This window comes from Ixodes scapularis, unplaced genomic scaffold (assembly GCF_016920785.2).
Source record: "Ixodes scapularis isolate PalLabHiFi unplaced genomic scaffold, ASM1692078v2 PGA_scaffold3__209_contigs__length_174095766, whole genome shotgun sequence".
NCBI classification, from domain to species: Eukaryota; Metazoa; Arthropoda; class Arachnida; order Ixodida; family Ixodidae; genus Ixodes; species Ixodes scapularis.
The window spans coordinates 107,478,388-107,501,205 of record NW_024609868.1 but is presented as its reverse complement, the minus strand read 5'-3'; the positions used below and the strand labels follow the sequence as shown (position 1 = coordinate 107,501,205).

Below are 22,818 nucleotides of genomic sequence, written 5' to 3'. Positions count from 1 at the left end.
ACCGCTTGCGATGATTTATTGTACAACAAGCAGGTATAGAAATCGGACTATTGTTCCTACAAATATGGTTTACTGCTCTGATTAATTACACAACTAACTTGACTGGGGACCAATTTTGCGACCGCTTCGGCCGATAATCCCCCAGATCGTCTCTTCTCTCTCCATCTCCGGCGGGGCCCCCTGGGGGGCTGCGATGTTACTTCTGCCACGCAGCCGGGGCTCTCGAATGGTGTCGGGTAACGTTTTTTTAAACGGCAAGGGACACTCGCTATGGAAACGCCGGTCGTTCCGGATTGGCTGCTGCTCGAAATGGACGCTGAGTGGTCACATGCAGCAACGCCGGCAGGCGTTACGCGTGTTCGGATATCAGCGGTGCTTGCGTGGCAGAGACTCCTTGCGCCACGACTCCGGCTTGCAGCTGGTTTCGTGGAAATAAGGACGCGATTACAGATGTAAATTCCACACCTGGTTAATACGCAGGTGTGCACATTCTATAAAAGCGCTCCCCTTCTCTTGTGGACGAACGGTGCCAGAGCGTTGTGGTGAGTGGCGTGTTTCTCTTTGCACTACGTAGTTCTTCGCAAGAGAAGAGCCCGCCCGTGGAGTTCTTTCGTAAACGTCGTTACAAGGCTATAGTGTCACTTTTTACAACAAACGCCACCGCCTAACTTGCATTTTCTCATTGTATTGCGTTTCTGTGCAAAAACGTACCTGTTTTAAACTAGAAACCACACTGAACAACTGAGCAACTAGATTCTTAATTATGTTCGAATCCCGACCGAGGTGCCCGCAATATGACGGAGGCTTATTGCGGAGAAGGCGCCGTGTAACCGAGCTTTCGGTTGCACGTCAAAAGATCCCCAGGTGGTCGAAATTAATCCTCAGTCCTCCGCTGGGGCGTGCCAGATGCCCGTCGTTGGTTTGGCACGTAAAACCCCCAAATTTGACTTTAAATTTGATTTAGATTCTTAATTATGTTATTCCATCGCAGTAGAATCATGAAGATAGGTTCTATAATTCCACTGCTTCTGCCCTAGTGAGCAATAAAGCCAATGACATTGTATTCTCTGTCATGTTTCTAGAAAAATATGTTCTAATGCCCCCATTTTGTACTTTTAGAAAACAAAAACCGCTAGGTATGGCCGCTCGAATTGTGAACCGAGTAATACACTCGCCTTTTCCGGACATCGAAATTGGAAACAGCTGCGCTCCCGAACTCATAGAGCAACGCTTGAGAACATTATCGAACAAGACAATCATTGTGAGTATTGGTTTCAATCTATACATTAGTGTGGGGTTCGAAACAAATTGCATACTTGTAGGGGCACAAAATGGTTAAAATGTCTGCTGTACATGGTGGTGATGCAAGAGTATCCGCTGATGTCAAAAGTGCTTCATGAGTAGGCTACTTACATTTTTTTAAATTCACCTGCTGTTTGACTTGGGGGTCAGCACTACCATGCTCAGTCTAACCATTCTCAGCTGCTGTCTGCAGCGCATTTTTCAGACAATATCTATATATACAATCAGGACCTCAGGCCGGGCTGCTATGTTAACATAACTCTTCGTTTAGAAGTAAGTTACTGAAATGCCGATGGCATTTAGCAACCTCGGATTTTTTTTATTTGGACCGCTAAACAGAAAAGGAGCAGCCAGCTCATAGGAATGAAAATATAAAAGAACTGCAATAAGCTCAAACTAAATTAAGGTTAAGAGGTCTGCAAAAAGAGGAAAGCATTCTGCGCTATATTGTTAAGCAAATACACACACATCGAGCGCTTTGAAATAATTAGCAAACTGGGGGTAGGGTAAAAAAAAAAACGGGTTTACTATATTTGTATAAGGCCGTATCTTTCTTTTTTTGTCCGGCTCTTGCGAAAGCGTGGCTCTGTCCGTGTAGAAATAAGAACAGGATGTTTGGGCACCCGACAGGAGCCTGTTCTAAACGTGCTCCGTTCCTCTGAACTGAGCTCCGTTCAGCCCTAAGCCGAAAGTACGGAGAATGGTAGACGCTCGCCGGGCAAATCAACAGTCCCCCTTTCGTCACCTCACTCCGCTCTTTGCTTGGGTATCAGCGACAGCGCGACCACGTGGCGAAAGCGAAATCGGCCTCCACCAACGTTACTAGAACAACTCAGTTGGGAAACTGCCATATAGCCTGCTCTGAGAAAGTGGCACCGATCCGTACTCGAGAACCGAGCTAATGGAGATCGCAACGCCGCCATTTCTTCCGCAGCGGACACTCGGGGAACTGCACGGCTGCTTACATTGGTACGGGGGTATCACATTCAATAGCTTCCCTCCCCTGTTACTGTTCTATTTTGGCTTTAATCGGCGATTTTGGCGCCAAAACACATATGGTGGATTGGGTTGCAGGGATGCCATCCGCGTCTTCCAAGCGGACGCGCCGCGAATTACTACCGAAGTTAGGACGCGCCCAGGTCAGGACGCGCTACCTGAAATCACCGGTGAGACATGGTTGTACGAAAATAATATTAATCGTGCCACAAAACCTTTCAAACTAAAGATTTTAAAAGGTATCACGCGCCTGACATTATGTACTAATCTCAAATCAAATCACATCAACTTTTTTTTTTATTTCATCACATGATGGGGGATACCAAGGGAAAAAGCTGCTTATATGCAGCTTGACGAGCCCCAATGAGAGTTCCCACAAAAAGAGCTTTTTCCGTCTGTTTTTATGCAAAAACATGCTTTCTAAAAGCTTATGGTGACCACAGTAAAGATAAAAAAATTGTGCCGCTATCTTGGCACCTCAAGCCTGGGAGTTTCTGTGCTCTGGGAACATTCTGTCACTCTTGCAGTAGGCATATAAAGCAACTTTCTTGTTTCAACTCGTCGCTAAAGGATGGCGCTGTTAGCGTATTTAGCTCGGTCTCGGTGGACGCCAGAGGTCAAGATTTCAAGGGTAAGTTTCCCAACTGAGTTTTCTAGTAACGTTGTCCTCCACGTACATACCTTCCACCGCACTGCCAGCTGATGGGTGAATGCACTATAGCGTTGATTCATGTATCCCAAGGGTGACATCATATATCAGTTAAATTGACAAAAATACCTGTCCGGAAAATTCCACTAGGTCGTTAAACATTTTTTTTTTATTTGTGGGGCCGCTCAATGTACGCTCGGGTCGGCCCAGTGTTGCCGAATCGCGGGAAATGTCCAACTTTGTATGGAAAGCCTAACGTCAAAGTGTAAACGTAAACTTAATTTGAACGGATGTAACATATAAATTTTAAAAAATAAAAGCATATCTTCTTTTACGAGCATTCAAGTTTAGTTCCCCGTTGTCCCCTGGAGCAATGTTAGAGAGAAACTTCCCGCGGTTCGGCAACACTGTCGTCGAGCCTTCGCTACTTTACTTACATGCTGAAAGCCGCATCTTTTCTTCTTACTTAAAACAATGAGTTCGCAACAAACAGGTAATAGAACGAACATATAACGAAGCCGATACGTACAGCATTTTATTAGCGTCCTGTTTTTTCGTGCGTTCCTAGATTCAAGATTTGTTAAAGGTTATGCTAAATTAGGGCTCACATATGAGAAAGCCGAAGGAATGAGATTTAACTATGGTCCCTAGATAAACTATTTGTTGGTCCGGAATCTCGGGCGGTTTCCGCCCGAGTAAATATTGTCACAAAAAAGAAGACAATTCAAATAGAAAAAAAAATTTAAAATCTTTAAACTTTTTTTAGTTTTGGAAGCAGCTAGTTGAATTCTTTGTTTTGTGTTTAATTTATTCCGAAACGACATGACGCATAGGTTTCAAGTATATAGGTGGCGTTATCCATCGTTCATATTTTCGACGGGTCTGTGGTTATAGTGGTGTTCTATTAAAGAGCAGACGCGTCCAATAACGTCTTTCCAGGTTGGCTTCCCGGAACATACGTCCATTCGTCAGGACTCTGCGAGCGATCTAATTGCTTGACTCCTAACGTCGGCAGCGTACCCATAGTGCTTCGATTTGTACTTCGGATAACTTTTCCGTAGCGTTATTAAAAGATTCCAGACAGGGTAATCTAAGGACTATGACGATACCCCCTGTTTTGTTTTATGCGATCAGGCAAGGTTAGAGAAACTTTTTTTTTAAACACCTGTCTTTTACCTTTTCTTCTAGGTTGACAACTATAAAACCTTGAGTGCGTGTCAGCTGTTGGAAAAAATACGCAGATACGCTGTAGGTTTCAAACAACACGGTGTGAAACCAGGGTCCAGGGTGTGTGCTCACATTGGCAACGGAGTTGAAAATGTAGCGGCAGCTTTTGGGGTTGTGTTCGCGGGCGGGACCCTCGTCATGGCAAAGCCAAGCTCTGTGGCAAGTGAGTGCTCATTAGACACCTCCGTTTCGGTAGAAGATAAGGTGCAGCCTTTTTGAAATCAAAGAATTTCCTAATGTAAGAGCGTTTTTACAGGGGAGCTGGTCTATATAATTGAAGACTCTCACTGCACTTTCCTACTTGTCGATCAACAAACGGCACCGAATGTTGCGAAGTATATAATACCCACGTGCGTTAAGGTAAGCAGATCATGCTTTATTTATTCAGAATAAGTATTGACGAGACAAAATTAAAAAAAAAACTCTTCTCTGGCATTTATTCGTTACATTAAAGTGCAACAACTAAAGTAATTTTTAAGTCCCACGAAAGAAAATGGTTGGCGCTGTTATCGTTTATTATCCCGAAGTCGACATATTATCACTCCATTTAGGTTTAGGAAATTTCACCTATATTGTCACGAGAAATATGTGGCCATCAGTTTGTTCTGCCTGGCAACAACCACAACAGGTAAGAGCATTTTGTATTACTTCGCAGGCGGTGTTCGCCGTCGGAAGCGTGCCCAGTTTCATTGATGTTCTCCAGTTTGAAGAACTGTCGGATGCCTCATTCAAGCCCCACGTGCCTTCTGACAACGAGGAAGAGGTTGTGGTGGTACTGTACACGTCAGGATCGACGGGACTTCCAAAGGGCGTGGAACTATCACACAAGGCGTTCTGTGCCGCGTTTCATGGATTCAGGTATGCCGATCGGAGTGGAAGAAAGCGACTTATTTTTAGAAGACTAGATCAAAGTTGTGTGGTACCTGGAGACTCCCTTCTGTTATGCTTCCGTATATATGTACGAAGACAGACAAATTCTGCCTGCCACATATATAAGGTCCAAGAAGAACGAAAATGCATTTAGTACGTCTCGCGTAAAATAGTCAGATATTCAAAAAAGTGTTCGACATGCAAACACTGAGAGCTATTTTGTTACAAGCCCTACATTATAAAAAGGTTTACATTAAAAAAAACGAAAAAAAAACCGCTCACTTTCTTAAAGTATACGAGGGGGGTCGCAAGTGACCCCCTCGTACAAAAAGTCACAAGTGACGTCACGAGTGACGTCACGAAGGTCTTCACTCGTGAAGGTTACGACCTTCACGAGGCCTCCACGAGTGACGTCACGAGGGAGGAGAGAGGGACGGGGAGGGGGAAGGGAGGAGCCTAATAAGGTACTAATTCAGAATGTTGGAAAACAAACAAAAACTTAGGTAACTCTTGGGTAGGGTGGAGTCTCCCGGCAGCCGGCAGAATTATTTCCCCGAAATTCTACGAGCAGTCGTCACTCATTGGCGGTCAAATCAGTTCATCGAACGACGTGTCATCGACAGATCGTTTCATCGGCACGCGATGTAATCGCATGAAATAGATTTTCTTCCGTTAGAGGTATATGCACATTAAACATTTGCACACCTTTATACATGTAAGTGGGGTGTCCCATAACTAACACCCCTAATAAGTGTGGCAAGAGACCTTATAAAAAAATGTAAACGTCACACCTTTAAAAATGTGTGATCTTTTAAACATGTTTTAAAAATGTGTGATAATGCACTACACGTTTTTATAAAGATGTAAAACTACAATAGCCCTCCTCGTCAGGCACGTAGCCGGGAAGGGGGGGGGGGGAATAAGGCCTGCCCCCCCCCCCCCCCCCCCGAAATCTTCAATTTTGCTGGGCCTCCTCTCCCCCCTCGCCCTCATAAAGCACATTGTCATGGGCGCCCCCCCCCCCCCCCCCCCCCCCCCCCACCCTCGAAACAAAATCCCGGCTACGTGCCTGCTTCTCGTCAAGGTGTAATTACCACACGACATTTCTTTTTTGGGGTGTACACAGTGGCCCGGGACCCAATAAAATGACTGAAAAAAAGAAATTACACACACGAGTCGCCGAAACAGCACGTTGCTTCTTGGCGAGTGTCGAGGCAATTTCAGCCGAAAACCGGCTTCAATATTGGCCGGATGTACGGTTTTGCGCCTCGTCCCGACATCCGGCAGGCATGGGTGTACCGATGCAAATAAACGATTTGTCTAATAGCACTGGCACCACTGATTCCTTAGGAGGCTAGATCGCGGATAGAGGCCTGTGTTGCTGGGGTCGAGCGGCACCACCGGCAGTCATCACTTGACACGATATAATGCATGCTATAGGAGAAACGGGAAATCTTAATTTTATTACGTTAGTAAGTTGTTCTCGATAATAAAATTTCTATCGTGTTTCCGCAAATAACAGTTATTATTGTGGGTTCCCGGAAATAACAGTTAATATTATGTATTAAACGCGTTAGAATATCAACCTTGTTTAAATGAATGTTGTGTGGTTGAAGGTCGAGGGCGACTTTGTTGGGCGTTAACTGTGATGTGTTTATGAGAGAAGGGCTACCGAGAATTATTGTGGAGTCATCCATGATCTCGGAGTCATCAGAGCTCAGCAAACGATAAGTTAGAAGGCCTTTACGGGGGACATTCGCATCGTTTTAACCGCGCGTACATAGTACTTCATGGTGAAAGCTTTTTCTTTGAACTGAAACTGAAACTCGGAGCATGCCGTTCAGTCGCTGAAAGTGCCATTTATTTAGCAACCGAAGCAAGCGACATCGGTAAAGCCGGTGGTGCTCAGGCCCATTTTTTCATTTTTTTAAATCGATGTTCGAACGTTTGACGAATGTCTATTTGATCTCCAAGCACCTGATATAATCATCGCAGCACGTCATAAAAGCTCGCCCTCGAGCACCGCGCACAAGCTTCTTATTCTTGCGTGTTTCTCCCTTAGACTTGCGTGTATTGCCTCATAATGTAATACGTCAAAACAACAAGGACGAAAACGAAGGGAGGACTAGACAGCTAGGACGCGGCGTATTGCCTGTTGTCAAGCTATGGCCGCCGGTGAGGCCAGTGACGGGCTCCCGATCCGCGATCCAGACTTGCACTGTGAGAGTTCTAATGCGTTGCACCCGCGGACTGCTGCACGGAGAACCGGCCCCGAACGAACTTGCCGAATGCACCGAGTGCAGACTGATGCTGTCGCCATAGGTGTTGTAGAAAAGTACCGACCTCAAACCAAAACTAGCGCCTTTTTGTTCGGCGTGATGGGTGGGAATGCGAGAGCGCCCAGTCGTTGCCATCGTTTATCTATAAACGTTGGTTGCTGCAACGTGTAACTTATATTGCGATGACTTCCAATTAAGGAACTCGGCTGTCAGAGATATCTACGGACGGCCTAAGTTTCTGAAACCAGCTGACTACAAAATAGCATACACTTGAGAAAATTGATGGCACTGTACGCGCAAGAACTTGCTTCGTTTTAAGCATAGTATTATGAGGGAACCATTGCAAGGATACGGCTTAAATCCAGTTCTTTGGAACATCTAGCAATGCGTTTTGTAAGACTTTTTATTTCCCTGGTGAGGGCATTGAGAACGAGAGCTTTCTCAGACAAAATACAACGGGGCAAGATAGCTGCCGTTCAAATATGACTTTGCTTGAGCCTCGGGCAACGTCTCCGTGTTTAGCCTTCCCGGACGCTGAGTGAATGCGTCACAGGTTTCTGTTGTGGGAGCTATGTCGAAAGATGTTCCACTTTTCACCCATACAGAAGTGATGCTAGATCTCGCGGCCTCTGTGGTTGTCCTTCGACTTTCATTACACACTGGTAGGTTTCAGCGTTTGTACGGCAACAACGCGACTCAAATTTTGCAAATAAAACACGGGTCGTCGATTCCTCCCATCGTGAAATATAAGACGCTTACAATTCAAGCTCGCTTTTGAGTTTGTGGCCCGCGGGACGCGATTTCGAGCAGAAAACTCGCTTTTTCTTTCAGTTCCGCTGTGCGAATGCCGCATCGTAGCAGACGAATTCTCGTCGTCCGCTCTCGCTCCTCGCCTGGGCGAGGCATGACGGGATTGTCGGCACTATACTCTGTTTCATACTTAGCGTGCAACGCCGTCAAAGCTACTGGCGCGAGCGCGTGGCTTCATCTATGCTTTTGTTTGCGCGAGAACGCGTGCAAATGATCAACGAGATCAAGCCTCACGCTCGCGCCAGTAACTTTGACAGCGTTGCACGCTAAGTATGAAACAGAGTATAGAGAGCTCAAAGACAACGTACAGCGAGCGGCGTGAACGCTCGCCTCCCCGCGCTGTCTCGTGCTCTCGTGCTCTCGTGCACCGCTTAGGGATCGCGGGGGATTTTTCGTCAAAAGTTGCGAAGTTAAGCGCGCGCAGGGAGGAGGAAACTTTGCGGCATTCTTTTGGTCACTCCCCCCGCTACGTCAGAAAGCGAAGAATGTTTTGCTCCGCAAGTTTAGCTACCTTGGAAGCCACGATTAGATCCTATTTTCTCACCCTTCATGCGATTCGTCAAAGGTATAGGCCCATTGCTCTCCGCCAGGGGGCGCGAGCGCATAAGACGCGACCATGTATTGCTTGCATCAAACATAAAGCGACACTGCAGCGTTCGATAGTGCACGTAACACGGTCGTTTAGAAGCGTACGTCAGCACCTTTCTAAGCGTGGTAACAGAGAATAGGAAATATTTAAAAAAAGTTTAAACAAGCAAAAGAGAGCTCGCGTTTTCACTGTCATATCCAAACAATACAAATATCTTCCCGTAGTTTTTTTCTTGTTATTTTTTACAAAGATAACAACGGTCGCGAGCACCGTGAAAATGTGTAATAAAATTCAATCTTAAAACGCGACTAAAAAAAAATATTCGATTTTGATCGCTAGAGGCGCTGCCAAAATTTTAGAATTACATGGCTATTGTCGCACCTGCATCTGTCTAGTACTTTACGTTGTGACAGTGGAAGTGTGCCACTCAGTGTTGTCAGCATTTGCGCGACAATTTGTTCGTCGCCGGAGCTGGTCGCCTGTGGGCCGAAGGCACAATGGACAACCAACAAGAAGAAAAACTTATCTTGGTAATCACAATCGCCACTAAAAAAACAAAAAAAAACCTGTAACGGGCACGCAGCAGTTTTCAAAAAAAAAAAAAAAATGACCGCCTTTCTATGTGGTCAGTGATGTTGATTGGGGCAAAGCTCTGGTGGTGCTGATGATACTGTCACGAATGACAATTGACGAGGCGATAAAGACTGACGAAACTAAACGTTTAATGGGGGCGAACTTGTGCCCAAAAATAAAAGGGTGCAAAAAATAATAACAGAGCGTCGCGGGCGTCGAAGTGACAGCAGAGTCAAACGCTGGGGCGAAACTGACTCCTGCTTGCCACGCGGAGCCGCTTTTGTACACGCGTTGGCTTCTGGAGAATTCGATGTAGAAGGTTTGACGCGTAGAACATTCTAACCTCGAATCATCCCCTAGACGGTTCTCGAATTCACCAGAACATCACATTAAAGTGTAATCAAAAATGCGAAGCCGCGGCCAGGAATCGAACCCTGGCCCTTCGCGTGGGAGGCAAGCGCGATAACCGTTAGGCTACGGCCGCGCTGCCTACTTGGCGCGCGGCATTACTCCCCCCTTAAAAAGTGCATCGCCCCGATCCAACACAAAACAAAACGAAGCACATAAAAAGAACGGCAAACTAAAGAGTCATTTGAAACACATTAGATCCACAGTCCTATCGAGCGTAGTACGGCTTCAGGCGCACGACGTGGACGACTTCAGGTCGTGGTGGGCGGCGTGATGATGTTCTTGTTCCGTCCGGCATCACCTCGTAGTTCAGCTCGCCGAGGCGACGAAGTACCTTGTATGGTCCAAAGTACCGTTTCAGCAGTTTCTCACTGAGGCCGCGGCGACGGATGGGCGTCCACACCCACACCCTGTCTCCGGGCTGGAAGTAAACGTCCCTGCGACGAAGCTTGTAGCGGCCCGCGTCGACGCGTTGCTGGTCCTGAATCATGAGTCGGGCGAGCTGGCGGACTTCTTCGGCGCGTTGAGCAACCGTCTGGGCGTCGTCGCTCTCATTGTCAGATGGCTCATGGGGCAGCATTGCGTCCAACATGGTCGTTACCTTCCGACCATGTACCAGCTGGATAGGGGTGAATCCAGTAGTCTCCTGAACCGCCGTATTGTAGGCGAACGTGACGTAGGGCAACACCTCGTCCCACGTCTTGTGCTCTACGTCGACGTACATAGAGATCATATCGGTGATTGTCTTGTTGAGTCGCTCGGTCAGCTCGTTGGTCTGCGGGTGGTATGCAGTGGTTCGACGATGGCCGGTGCCACTGAGACGAAGCATCTCTTGCGTCAGCTGGGCCATGAACCCGCGTGCCGCGCGCCAAGTAGGCAGCGCGGCCGGGTGGTCGATGGTACTGGCTGGCTCGGGCTTGCAGGGCACGCTCGATGTTCGTCGCCTCAGTGACAAAATCTTCGACTGTTGTCGGAGGGCTAAGAACAAGGCCGCCGAAGATGCTGTCTCTCACGCCCCTCATGAGGATTCGAACCTTCTTTTCTTCCGTAGCCTGAGGGTCGGCGCAGGCGCTCAGGCGCTGAACGTCCTCCACGAAGCCGGTGACGCTCTCGTTGGGGCCCTGGGTTCGGGTTCGAAGCAGGTCTTCGGCTCTCTCTCGGCGGTGTTGGTTGAGAAATGTTGCCTTCAGCTGGCTCTTGAACACATCCCACGATGTCAAAGAAGGCTCGTGATTTTCGTACCAGTACCTGGCAGTCCCAATTCGAGCGAAAAATACGCATTTTGCAGACTCTGCTCGTCGGTCCAGCCATTGTGGCGAGCGACACGTTCGTACGGGTCAATACAATCCTCGACGTCTTCGTAGAGTTCACCGTGGAAAGGGGCAGCCGTCCGCGGTGCGACGGGCATGAAGATGACGGGAGAAGCGGTGGGGGCTTGTGACTGGTTGGCCATCGTCGTCTTCTTCGGTTTGGGCATGTCTAGCAGCAAACCGTACTCAGGATCCTCTCCCTTGGTGTGGCAGCTGGTCCGAGTTTCAGGTTCCGCGGTGAGTGGTCTTCTCACCGAGCCGGGAATCGGACTTGCACTGCGGGCCCTTGGAGGGGAACGCTGCACGGGCATGCGGTACCCCGCACCTCCACCAAAATGTCACGAATGACAATTGATGAGGCGATAAAGACAGAAGAAACTAAACGTTTAATGGGGCGAACTTGTGCCCAAAAATAAAAGGGTACAAAAAATAATAACAGAGCGTCGCGGGCGTCGAAGTCGGCGTGACAGCAGAGTCAAACGCTGGGGCGAAACTTACTCCTGCTTGCCACGCGGAGCCGCTTTTGTACACGCGTTGGCTTCTGGAGCATTCGATGTAGAAGGTTCGACGCGTAGAACATTCTAACCTCGAATCATCCCCTAGACGGTTCTCGAATTCACCAGAACATCACATGAAAGTATAATAAAAAATGCGTAGCCGCGGCCAGGAATCGAACCCTGGCCCTTTGCGTGGGAGGCAAGCGCGATAACCGTTAGGCTACGGTTGCTTTTTTTTTTTTTTTTTGCCGATTTTGACAGTGAACACAAACTCAACAATCAATGATAATTACAATGATAAAAACACGTGCACAACACATAAGGCTCGAGCATGAATGTTAAAATTCTTTCAGGTTCTCTAGAGCGTCCAATATTGGCACCCAGTCGGGCGGACACTCTAACGTGGCGTACACAGATTTCAGGCGGCTAACAGATTCCGTAAAATACAATCGAACGGGACGCGCGTCCACATCAGCATGCCTTACAGCCATTCTGCTGCACCATATTGCATGCAGGCCCAGAAGCATAACAAGGTCAACCGGAATTTCGCTGTCTTTGTGAACAGGAAGGAACCTGATACCATACGGTGTTAAAGTAAAATCTTTTTTAATAGTTCTCTGAAGAACATCCCAAAAAAGGAAGGCGTCCCAGCAGTCTAAAAATACATGTTCTGTAGTTTCGGGCTTTTTGCACAGTAGACAGTCAACGCCCCAAGGGTCGAACAGTTTTTTCTCATGAAGCCAAGTTTTTACTGGGAGAGTGTTTGTATGTAACTTAAAGAAGGTTTTAACAGAAGGTGGGATAGACATTTTCTTAACTCTTGATAACACGTCCTGCCCTGGGCCAGCATGAAACATAGAACGGTAGACAGGAACAGGAAAGACAGCATCTATAATGTCTCGCGTAAGGCGTTTTCGGGTGACAGCTGACAAGTATTCAAAAGAGAACCGTACAGTCAAAAACCGGCAAGCGTCAATCACCTCGCGAAGAAAACTACCAATTCGCCTTTGCCTTTCGTAACATGTGGAAACAACGAACGAAGGAATTTCCTCCGCGAGTCTAGTCTGAATGACAGCACGAAGAAAAGGATTAGTTTGCTCTCTAAAAAACAAAAACCGCGATACAACTTGCTTAACGAATATATGTGATAGGGACAGCCCGCCTTTCTTGACGCAGCGAAACAGATTATCGCGATATACTCTTTCCCACCCAGACCGCCAAATGAATACAGCAAAAACACGGTATAATTTTTGTACATTTACTCTAGCGCAAGCCAAAACTTGAAGTACATACCAAAATTTTGCAATTAAGAAAATGTTGCAGACAGTGGCACGCGTAAAAATTGACATATCCCACCCACCCCATTTACCCGCTTTCTCTCGCGTCTCTTGAATCACCGTTGACCAGTATTCATTCGATCGTTTATAATGTTGCAATGGAACACCAATATACTCAGTTGGCGTTGACATAAAACAGATATCTTCAAAGACTTCGGGCTTCGTGGCCCATGTCCCATGCCAGAGGCCGCAGCATTTCTGCCAATTAACGGCAGCGCCGGTTAACTCGCAGTAGGACTTTACTTCACGCACCGCTTCGACAATACTTTTCTTATCTTTGCAAAAAACAGCAACATCATCGGCATAAGCTAGGAGTTTTACTTCTATATCTTGGAGAGAAAAACCATTTATAAGTCTATTTTTAATTATGTTTCTACAAAAGGGCTCGAGAAATAAACTGAATAGCAACGGGGACAGTGGGCAACCTTGCTTGACGGATGACTCTACACTAATACGCGTTGTAAGCTTCCCGCTAATTATTAGCTGGGTAGTACATCCTGTATATGCCAAGCGAACGAAATTCAATATTATTTTGCCTACTCTAACGTGATGTAATATTTTATACAATACACTGTGCTGTACACGATCGAAGGCCTTCTCTAGGTCGATCTGAATCATGGCAACTTGATCTAATTCCTCGTCACATACCTCTAATATACTTCTTGCAATGTGAACAATTGTCAGAATTGAACGACCTTTGATACCACAAGTCTGATGCTCACCCACAATCTTACAAATAACGTTCTGCAACCGCCGGGCTAAAACTTTCATTAGAAACTCAACATTACCAAGGGCTATTCGCCTGTAATTTTTTATATTTTTTAAATTCTCTTCATCATCAACTTTGGGTATGAGAACAGTGTGTGTGTTTAAGAAAGACGGTGGTATCGTATTTGTGTCACAAGCTTCAATTATTACAGCATGAAGGGGGCCTGAAATTACGTCTTTGTACTTTTTATAAAAAGCCGCCGTCACACCGTCGGGTCCAGGAGACTTTTTCGACGGAAGGTCATCGATTGCACGCACGATTTCTTCCACACTTATCGGAGCTTCCAGCCATTCCTTTATCTCATCGCTTAGACGGGGCATCGCCGCTAGATAATCTTTAAGCTGCGAGTCACTGCCGTGCTGCCGTCGCCGAAACAGACTGCTATAATATTCGATAAAAGACTTTTCAATAACTGCAGGGCGATTAGTCGATAGGCCATTGTATTCTATCATTGTGATATTTTTTGTTTTTGCATATTTGGCTTCTGCACTTAGTGCCCGTTTGGTTGGCTGTTCACCCAGAGTGTATTTCTCCGCTCGAGCTCTTACGAGTGCTCCTTTGTACTTTTCTGTTTCAAATTCAGCTATTTTTTGTTTCACATAACTCAGCTGATCTGTAAATTGTCCGGGATGTTCACATTCTAGTTTAGAAATGCGGTGAAGATCATCTAGCAGCAGCTTTTCTTCTGCTTTCTTCCAGTACGCGAGCGTACTAGCGCGTTCTATAGCAGTTAGCTTGACCTCCCGTTTAAACCATTCCCACTTCGTACTGGGGCTCTCTGTACGGTCATGCAGCATCACTAGTAATGCATCTATAGACTCATTAATCACGTCATCCTTGAGCAGGCTATTATTAAGTTTCCACAATTCCCATTGGAAGCCGGTATTTTTCTGTTTTCCCCCGACAAAGAAAGAAACCAGCGCATGGTCGGAGAAATAAACGGGTGACACACTGTAGTCATCGTAATCAGTTAAAAGTTCAATCGACACGTACGCTCTGTCGAGACGGGCATGACTTGTGCCCTGAAAATGCGTGTACCGCAACGCCAGGTCATTTCTTTGGTAATTCGCAACATCATATAAAGTGAATTCGGAAATCATCTCATTTAAAATACCCGTGCTAATATCACGTTGCCGTGTTTTACAAGAGCGATCTCTTACGTCACAAACGCAATTAAAATCACCCAACATAATGATGTTCCTTTGGCAGTCTAGATACGTATAAATCCTTTCAAAAAATATTTTCCTAGAATTAACATTGTTTGGCGCGTACAAATTTATTATTCTGTATTCAACATTGCTCAAGCTGCAATCACAAATAACAAATCTGCCCTCGCTATCAACAGTGAGGGAGAGGTCACGCGCGTTTAAAGACTTCTTTAAAAACAACATACATCCTCCGGACAGTCCGTTGGCACGAGAGACGCAAACCTCAAAGTAATGTAAAAAAGGGGCCAACAGGGAAGCGGTTGCCTCATCGCTTTCAACCTTTGTCTCCTGAATCGCTAGGACGTCTATGCCATTATCGATTTGCAGCCTTCTAACCTGGTACTGCTTGCGACGCGAGGCAAACCCGCGAACATTTAACGTCGCTACTTTCAGACTGTCGCTAAGGCTAGACGTCCCCGCGTGTCAGTGACTTGCGTATCCTCACCAGGAGCTGGCCCGGGGACGCTTCAACCGACCTGTTTGTCCGGTTCCCTGGGTTCGGGTGCAGGTTTCGGAGAGGGTCGAAGCGGTTTCCTTTTAGGCGGTGCCGCCTTCACCGGTGCCTCCGCCAGGGTCGGTCTGCCGTCAACTTGCTTAGAGTCGGAGTCTTCGGGATGCGGGTGTTTCGTAGCCAGTCCGCTGGCGTCGACCATGTGAACCTCGTTAACCGGTGGGACCGCAGTGTTTAACTCAGGCCCTTCATTCTTCGACGTCGATGGTTTATTTCCTGTCGCTGTCTCGTCTTTATTGGTCGACGCCTCTTCCCGGTTTCCCGTAGGTGTGTCGACCGATGAAGCAGCGACGACCTTCAGCGAATGCTCAGACGCGGCCCGGTCGACCTGCGTGCCTGTGCTCCCCGGTGACTTGGTGGCGGGGCCCGTCCCTTCCAGTGCTTCCTGGGCGTCTGCTTCATCCATGACATGCTCGGCGTTGGCGTCTTGTCCACTCGAACATGTGGCCGTAGCGTAGGTCTTGATGCAGTGATGCGCGTCATGGCCGAACCGGTGGCAGGTTGCGCACTTCGGCACACGGCAGTCCCGGCGGATGTGCCCGGTCCGCTGACAGCGCAGGCAAAGCGGGGGTCTGCCCGGCACCACGACGAGAGCCGGTCCTCCGGCTATACGCAGCTGGTGGGGCAGGTCTTCCAACCCTATCCCTGGCTTGAGCCGGATAACAGCGGTGCGTGTCATCAACCCGCAGCCCATGACTCCTTCAACCCGCCACTTCTCAGTTCCAACGTCAAACACCTGGCCATACGGTGCAAGTGCCACCCTCACCTCGTCGTCGGGAACGTAATGAAGCAGCCAATGCATCTTGACTCGGACGTCCCTATTCGCCGGGTCCACGACGACGCATCGCCGTCCCTTGACAACAAGGTCGCCCGCAGCGATGATTTTCCGTTTACCCTCGGGTGACCTGAAGAGCCCAGACGTGGTTCATCTGGTATGCCCCTAAGGTAAGAACCTCGGGGAGCAGTGCCAGACGATTCAGGGTGTCGCGGAAGTCCTCCACACGGTACGGGCGTCCCCGGACATCGGCGTGAAGAAACACGGTGTTGAGCACCGTAGGTCCAGTTGGCAGAGGCGGCAAAATTATCTGATACTCCGAAGACGCAGAGTCATTCCTGTCACCGCGGCCCGACTGGGCCGCTATCGCTACTCCGGCGGAGCCTGCCATCCCACGTCCGCACTCGGTGAAAGCCAGAAGTGGAATGCGTTAGGCTACGGCTGCGCTGCCTACTAGGCGCGCCAATACTGATTTTATTGTTCATAGGTAGTGCTGATGGTGCTGATTTGTTTTTATTGGTCATAGGTAGTGCCGAGTTCCGGGTTTCGTTTCGACTTCATTATTACTGCTTTATGTTCGGTGAAATGCAGAGCCAGTGGTTCTTCTAGCGGATCAGCTTGGATCCGCTAGAAGCCGTGGAAACGCATCTCCACCGCTTAAGTCAACGGTCCATGTCAGAAAGAGAATGTGTGGTATGGATCGTGGTTAAATACGCAGTGGAGCATTTGACCACAGCGCCCTCTCGTCTTTAAACGTTGAGCCAATGCATGCAAAGTTTAACGCGATTATATACGCATTTGACCGCAGCGCCCTCTCCTGTATAGACGTTGAGCGGCTACATGCAACGTTTCATCCATGACAGCCCCAGCTCTTGAGTTACTACCGCATCCCAGAGCCCCATACTCGTCCCGCAGTCGTGGCCGAGTGGTTAAGGCGATGGACTAGAAATCCATCGGGGTCTCCCCGCACAGGTTCGAATCTTATCGACTGCGCAAACCTTTTTTCTTTTTTTACGAAGACAGATGGGATGACAATCGATGTGAGCACGGATGCCGGACGAACAAGGCTAGACCATAAGGAGCTTCGCCCCTAAAAAAAGAATTCCGATGAAGCGAGCGATGCCGGAAAGTCCAGCGGATCGAAACGTGGTTGGGAAGCAAGGAGGCTAAATGCCGAAGCAGCTCAAGCGCTAAAAAACCGTGTCCGCAAAAAGACGAAAGAAAATAAAGGAAAGGTTGGTGTGTCGCTTTCATGAGCACTGGGATATGCGCAAAGAAACTGTGTGGACTACGCCACCAACATTTCACATGTGGCGATATCATGAATGGGTGGTTGCGTGGGTCCCGCAATTGATATATTCATGTTGCTAACGCGTCGTTTACAAAACAGTTATAGCAAATATGGACTTCAATTTACTGCTATAGCTGTTATGGGATCTTTTTAACACTACAAGTGACGTCCGTTGTTGATGTTGTAGTTATTGTCGTGGTTGATGTTGTGGTTGGCGTACAAGAGCGTGGGATGTCTGTCGTCGATGTCGCTTCACCCTCGAGAAAGATCTCTCGCCGCCCGCGGGAGTCGAATCTGGGCCCGCTGCGTGCGAAGCGGAGATGTTACCACTGAGCTACCCCACAGCATTACAAAAGCCCGCGTTATATACTCTGGGGGTTCTTAGTACACGATGCCCACTGCACGTGTTCTCTGGAAAATTAAAACAAGCAAACAAAAATAAACAGCCTTTCAACATTGGTGAAGATGGCAGACCAGCGAAGCTGTACTATTGTGGGTATGAAGTAATGGCCGGCCGCAAGTCGGCAAGCCAGAGGGGAAAGGAACTAGAGTCTCCCTATGAAAAGGCTGGAAAGAGTGCGGCATCTATGAGCGACGGCGACAACCAGACAACCGGCGAGCCGATTGTCTGGTTGCTGCCGTCGCTCATAGATGGCGGCAGCTGTCCACAGTTTCGTGCCATCATTTGTTTGCTCACGGGCACGATACTGGGGAAGATAGCCCTTAACAGCTCCGCTGTAAAATAGCTGATAAGAAAATATTTGCGTAGCACTGCCAAGGTCAAAAGCTCGTGCCGTGAGAACGCGCTATCACTCGCTCCGGAACAAAAAAAGAAACAAAAAAGGTTGAAACAAAATGGTCAGATGGCTATTTTCTTCCGAACGCTTTTGTTCACGCGTACGTGAACGCGTCGCCGATGCACAGCAGTCGATCTGACTTTGCTGTGGATTAACACAGCAATGCTCAATTTTTTCCGTGTGCCGTCCTCTTGTAGGATGTGTAAAATATTTAGGGTGCTTCGTTAGGAAAAAGTCGCGTCTGCAAAGAGGCAAGATAGTCTAAGAGTTTAAGGTGGAAGTAATTGGGAGGAAGGCATATTTGGATAATTTTTCTTTGAGCAAGCATCTTTTTTTTATTATTGTCCTAGCATTTATGGTATTTCTCCCGTATTTCGACTCCAGATCTACTGGAAGTTGCACTGAAGACGATGTTTTCCTTGCCTGGAATCCCATCACCCACGCTTCGGGCTTGGCATATGACATGAATTGTATGCTGATGGGCGCGAAGGCCGTCATCGCAGAACCCTGGATTTCATATGAAGAGTTTAAGGACATCCTCGAAACATTTCAGGTGATACATTTGGGGCGATATTATAACATATATTCAAAATCGCTCGACATACTGAACTGCCTAATGCCATGCAAATTTACTGCACAGGTGGACGCAGTGACAAACTACCATGGAACATTTTTAAGCAAACTGTTTTTTTTTATCGGACACATCTTCAATTGAGTTATATTCTTTCCTTAAGCCGCTGGGATTTCTGTTGCTGAGGCGTTTTCTTCTTTTCTTTTTTTGCAATCTAGAAAAACGAGGCCCAACTAAGAAATTCCTTTAAACAAAAAAAAAAAAAAAAAGAAAAGGTTCCAGTGAAACCTTGGCGGAACTCTCGTGTCCTTACTTCCGGCAAACGGTGAAGCAACACTGATGTGCAATCCTATACCCTGTCCTCGGTTAGGTTACCTAAACAAAATTCAACGCTATATCGGCATTTAACACATCACCATCATTACCGTATAGCTATTTTTCCTCGCTTGCTCTCTAAATTTTAGTCGAGTAGATTTGAGTTCAACCCGATAGTCAAATTACATCTTAAAGCATAGCGGAGGTCAGCGAAAGGCATAGATTAGTAACCAATCTGACGTCAGTCGTTGGGCTGAGATACGATCAACGAGAACACGCGTTCCAGCGGAACGCTGACACAGCACTCGTGTGACGGTCTTCCGGCAGGGGAGTGCGAAAGCGGAAACAGTTAGGTGCTAGGCATTTTGCCAAACGGTTAGCTGCCAGGCAATACTTTAACACGTTATGTGTTGAAGTTTTAAGGAACGAGCCACTTCGATGAGCCAGTACAATTCAGTGAAGACAAGTGACTAAACCTTTAAGAGGACAGCTTGTTTCTAGGGTTGACGCCTTATTTGCCTCACGCTGATTAGGGCAATCTGGAAAGGCGCTGCCGGCAAACAATTGCTTACGAACTTACGAGTTTCTCATTTTTGCGACGGGATATAATTGTAATAATCAAATTACGGAGGCTAACTTAACTAATCCAACCACCAATGGAACAACTCCCCCCCCCTCCCCCCCATCCCCCTTCCTTCTCAGACTCAACCCCTGTTTGATCACTGCTCATTTCTGTTGTGCTAGTTCAGCTGTTTTGTGTTTTTTATTGTAAAAATGCACTTCGATATTTTAGACACATGTTCCAGGGGATAAACACCGGCTGCCGGGTGGACAAATAAACACGAGTTTTGAGTCATAATCGTATTAGGTGCTGGAGAAAATCATACATATCTGTAAAGTCCTTATATCAAAGAGTGTTTTCTTAAAAACAAACAGCCGATACGAGCAACTAATCTCACCACACCGCCGTCTCTTTCTGTCCACACGATTAAGTCAGTCTGCCATGCTCGTCAGCGAAAAAAAAAAACACAAAAAACAGAGCGTCTGCTGACTAGGAAGGAGCACACGAGGAAGACAGCAGCTAGTGCCATTTTCAGAATACCGTCTGCTAATCCACATCAAAGCGACAACGCTAGCTTGGGGCTCCAAACTAGGCCTCCAAAATAGTTCGCGCAATGCCTCGCTCCATTTAGTTAGGTGAAAAAAACATTATTATCCAAGGCTCGAGCTTTCGCAAAATCTCGTTGGAGCCGTTGAGGGTTCGGCAGGCGACCGCTTTCAGCTCTCAGCGTCGACCCCCGCACCGGCACGTTCGGCTCTGGGTAGCGTCGCCCCAGTGACTTCGCAGATGGCATTAGGAAAGCGACATCGGTAGTTGCTTGCCTCATGCGCATCGTTCGCGTATGCGTTCATTTAGCAGACGATTTGTTGCCATAGTGACGGTGACTATTGGAAACGAATTTTATCTCGCGGAAGGACACGAATATGTTGCGAGGCGATGGGGTTCCTTGGGCTTCTGCCCGCGCTTTTCGATGGGTTGAAAGTGAACGCGAGTTAAAAAGAATAACCTAATTCACATGGCCTCTTTTTTTCAGCACCCATTATTCTGACGAGCCTTATTTAAGAAGCACCTTTTTAACTCGGAGTTTGAAATAAGCTTTTTTTTTCGGCAACACAGGACTAAAATAAACTACCGATGTGCGGAAAAAATCCTATCTACTTGCAGGACTCCTGCGGCACAGTAGCAAATTATGAATTCTGCAAGCATTATATACAAAGTGCTAAACTGTTTTTACATTTTGCAGGTGTCTCTTTTACTTGTCCATTGTGCTCGGATGCAACATGTCGTGAATGAAGCCAGAAAAAACAAGGATAGTGAATTTCCTGTAAAAAAAGTAATCGTGGGTGGATCAATGGTAACGAAATCGCTTGGAAGGGGCATTCGTGAAATATTCAACGCGGAATCAATTGCCAATTGCTACGGCTTAACTGAAACGTTTGGTGTCCTGAGCATCTCGCCTGTGGGACACCTCACTTTCGACGATTGCGGATTTCCTGTCGCCGGGAGCAAAGTCAAGGTATGCCTAAAATGCCTCAAATGGCATAAGTTATATACTTATATCTTTGTTTGGCACCGATCAAAAATTGCCCTAACCATCAAGTGTTCACTGTAGTACTTACTACAATAGAGTTAAAAATCGAATTTTTTTACGAGGACCGTCCAAGGTTTGTTCATAAGGAATCGCTGAGCAAGTGCTGCATTATGAAATTTTCGAAGGACGTTAACGCAATTATTCTTGATTACGTATTTGACGCATGTGCAGCAGTTCCAGCTATTATGAACGGCGAACATTGCGCCTGTAGCTCTGGAGCAGCGGTGCATGCGTTGTCAGATTTCTGATGAAGAATACAGGTAGACGGGCTGGGAAGTTTGAGAAGATTGTAAACAAAATGTGGGGAACAAACGATATCACCGAAAAGAGTGTAGAAATGTTGTCAACGGTTAGGCGAAGGTCGATAGCCGGTGACAAAGTAACTGCACAGACATGCTCGCCCGACTACACTTAAAAAAAAAAAAGGTGTAGTAGGTACACCTACAGGGGGTGTAAGTGCTGCTGATACACCCGACTACACCCGTTTTTTCTTAGAGTGTACAGTATATTTCCACGCCAAACAAAATCGAGAAAGTACCGAAACGACGGCACAGGTGCCTCGACGTGCACGGGGGATGCTTTGGAGGATTTACATGGTTTTGTGCTTGTCGAATTTTTCATTTGCACCGTAGAAATAATAGGTCCGGTGAACTTTCAGCGACCCATGTATATGCCGCTACGGTCGTTGTGGCAATGAATTATACTCTTTAAACCGACAGCAAAACTCCGTTTCTTACCCTATTGTATTCCGATTTTGTATAGCGTTGGCCAAAGGTGGTGCATTATCTTTATGAAATTCGCAAAGAGCGAGCTTACCTGAGGAAAACGAAAAAAAGAAAAAGGCTTAACTCCTATGGAAACGCAGCGAAGCCACATTTCTTCAAACCATACGGCGCCCTTTGGTTCGAAGACCGGTGGCTTTGCTGCGTTTTCGTAGGAGTTAAGCCTTTCTCTTCTTTTTTTTTTTAATTTTTACTCATGTAAGCTCGCTTTTTGCGAATTTTATAGAAAAAAATGCACCGCCTGTGGCCAACGCTGTAGATAATCGGTACTCGATAGGGTAAGAAATTGATTTCTGCGGTCGATTTCAAGAACCTAGCCGCTATTTGGGACACGCGGTAGTATGGTACATCGAGGATAATGTCGATTGGAATGTCTAGTTAAACCTTTTATACAATTAGAAGCTCGAGAATCGGAGAAGTGTGCGCCCTAATATGTAATAGAACTTACAGACGTCGCGTTTAACATCGTAACACCGGTCAACTCAGAGTTTCGAGCACAGTGTATTATACAACTTAGGTGGATTAGTCGTTTAACTTTCTTCCGCATTTCCCGCATAAACCACAAGATGGTGCCCCAGTCATCGAGGCTAGAGAGCTTAGATTGAAGAGTGGGTCCGTTTCAAACCATCGTTTGCAATTTAATGGCGGTTGCCTTCCGCTTCGATGGTTCGCGAGTGCGCATGCACTGAATTGTCGCGTGGCAAGAAGGAAAGCAGGCGGAAAGGAAAGTACGCTCGCAGATGATCAACGCGTTCGTCACCTCCTCGCAGCTCGTATTGCTAACGAGGCTTAAAAACCA

At 47.0% G+C, this 22,818-nt stretch overlaps 1 protein-coding gene across 1 annotated transcript; it reads left to right on the top strand.

The window, feature by feature from the left end:
* Positions 1-1,138: 1,138 nt before the first annotated feature.
* Positions 1,139-20,935, top strand: LOC115308307 (4-coumarate--CoA ligase 1). The gene is made up of 5 exons (XM_042292827.1): positions 1,139-1,261; positions 4,136-4,337; positions 4,431-4,534; positions 4,830-5,032; positions 20,890-20,935. Exons 1-5 carry the CDS (start codon positions 1,139-1,141, stop codon positions 20,933-20,935), a joined length of 678 nt encoding a protein of 225 aa, XP_042148761.1.
* The last annotated feature ends 1,883 nt before the right edge of the window (positions 20,936-22,818 follow it).

Excerpts from the sequence above, each read along its gene's own strand:
- LOC115308307 (XM_042292827.1), top strand. The coding sequence starts at position 1,139 with ATGGCCGCTCGAATTGTGAACCGAGTAATACACTCGCCTTTTCCGGAC. Across the intron at positions 4,338-4,430 it reads AAAGCCAAGCTCTGTGGCAA|GGGAGCTGGTCTATATAATT; the intron begins GTGAGTGCTCAT and ends GCGTTTTTACAG. Across the intron at positions 4,535-4,829 it reads TAATACCCACGTGCGTTAAG|GCGGTGTTCGCCGTCGGAAG; the intron begins GTAAGCAGATCA and ends ATTACTTCGCAG.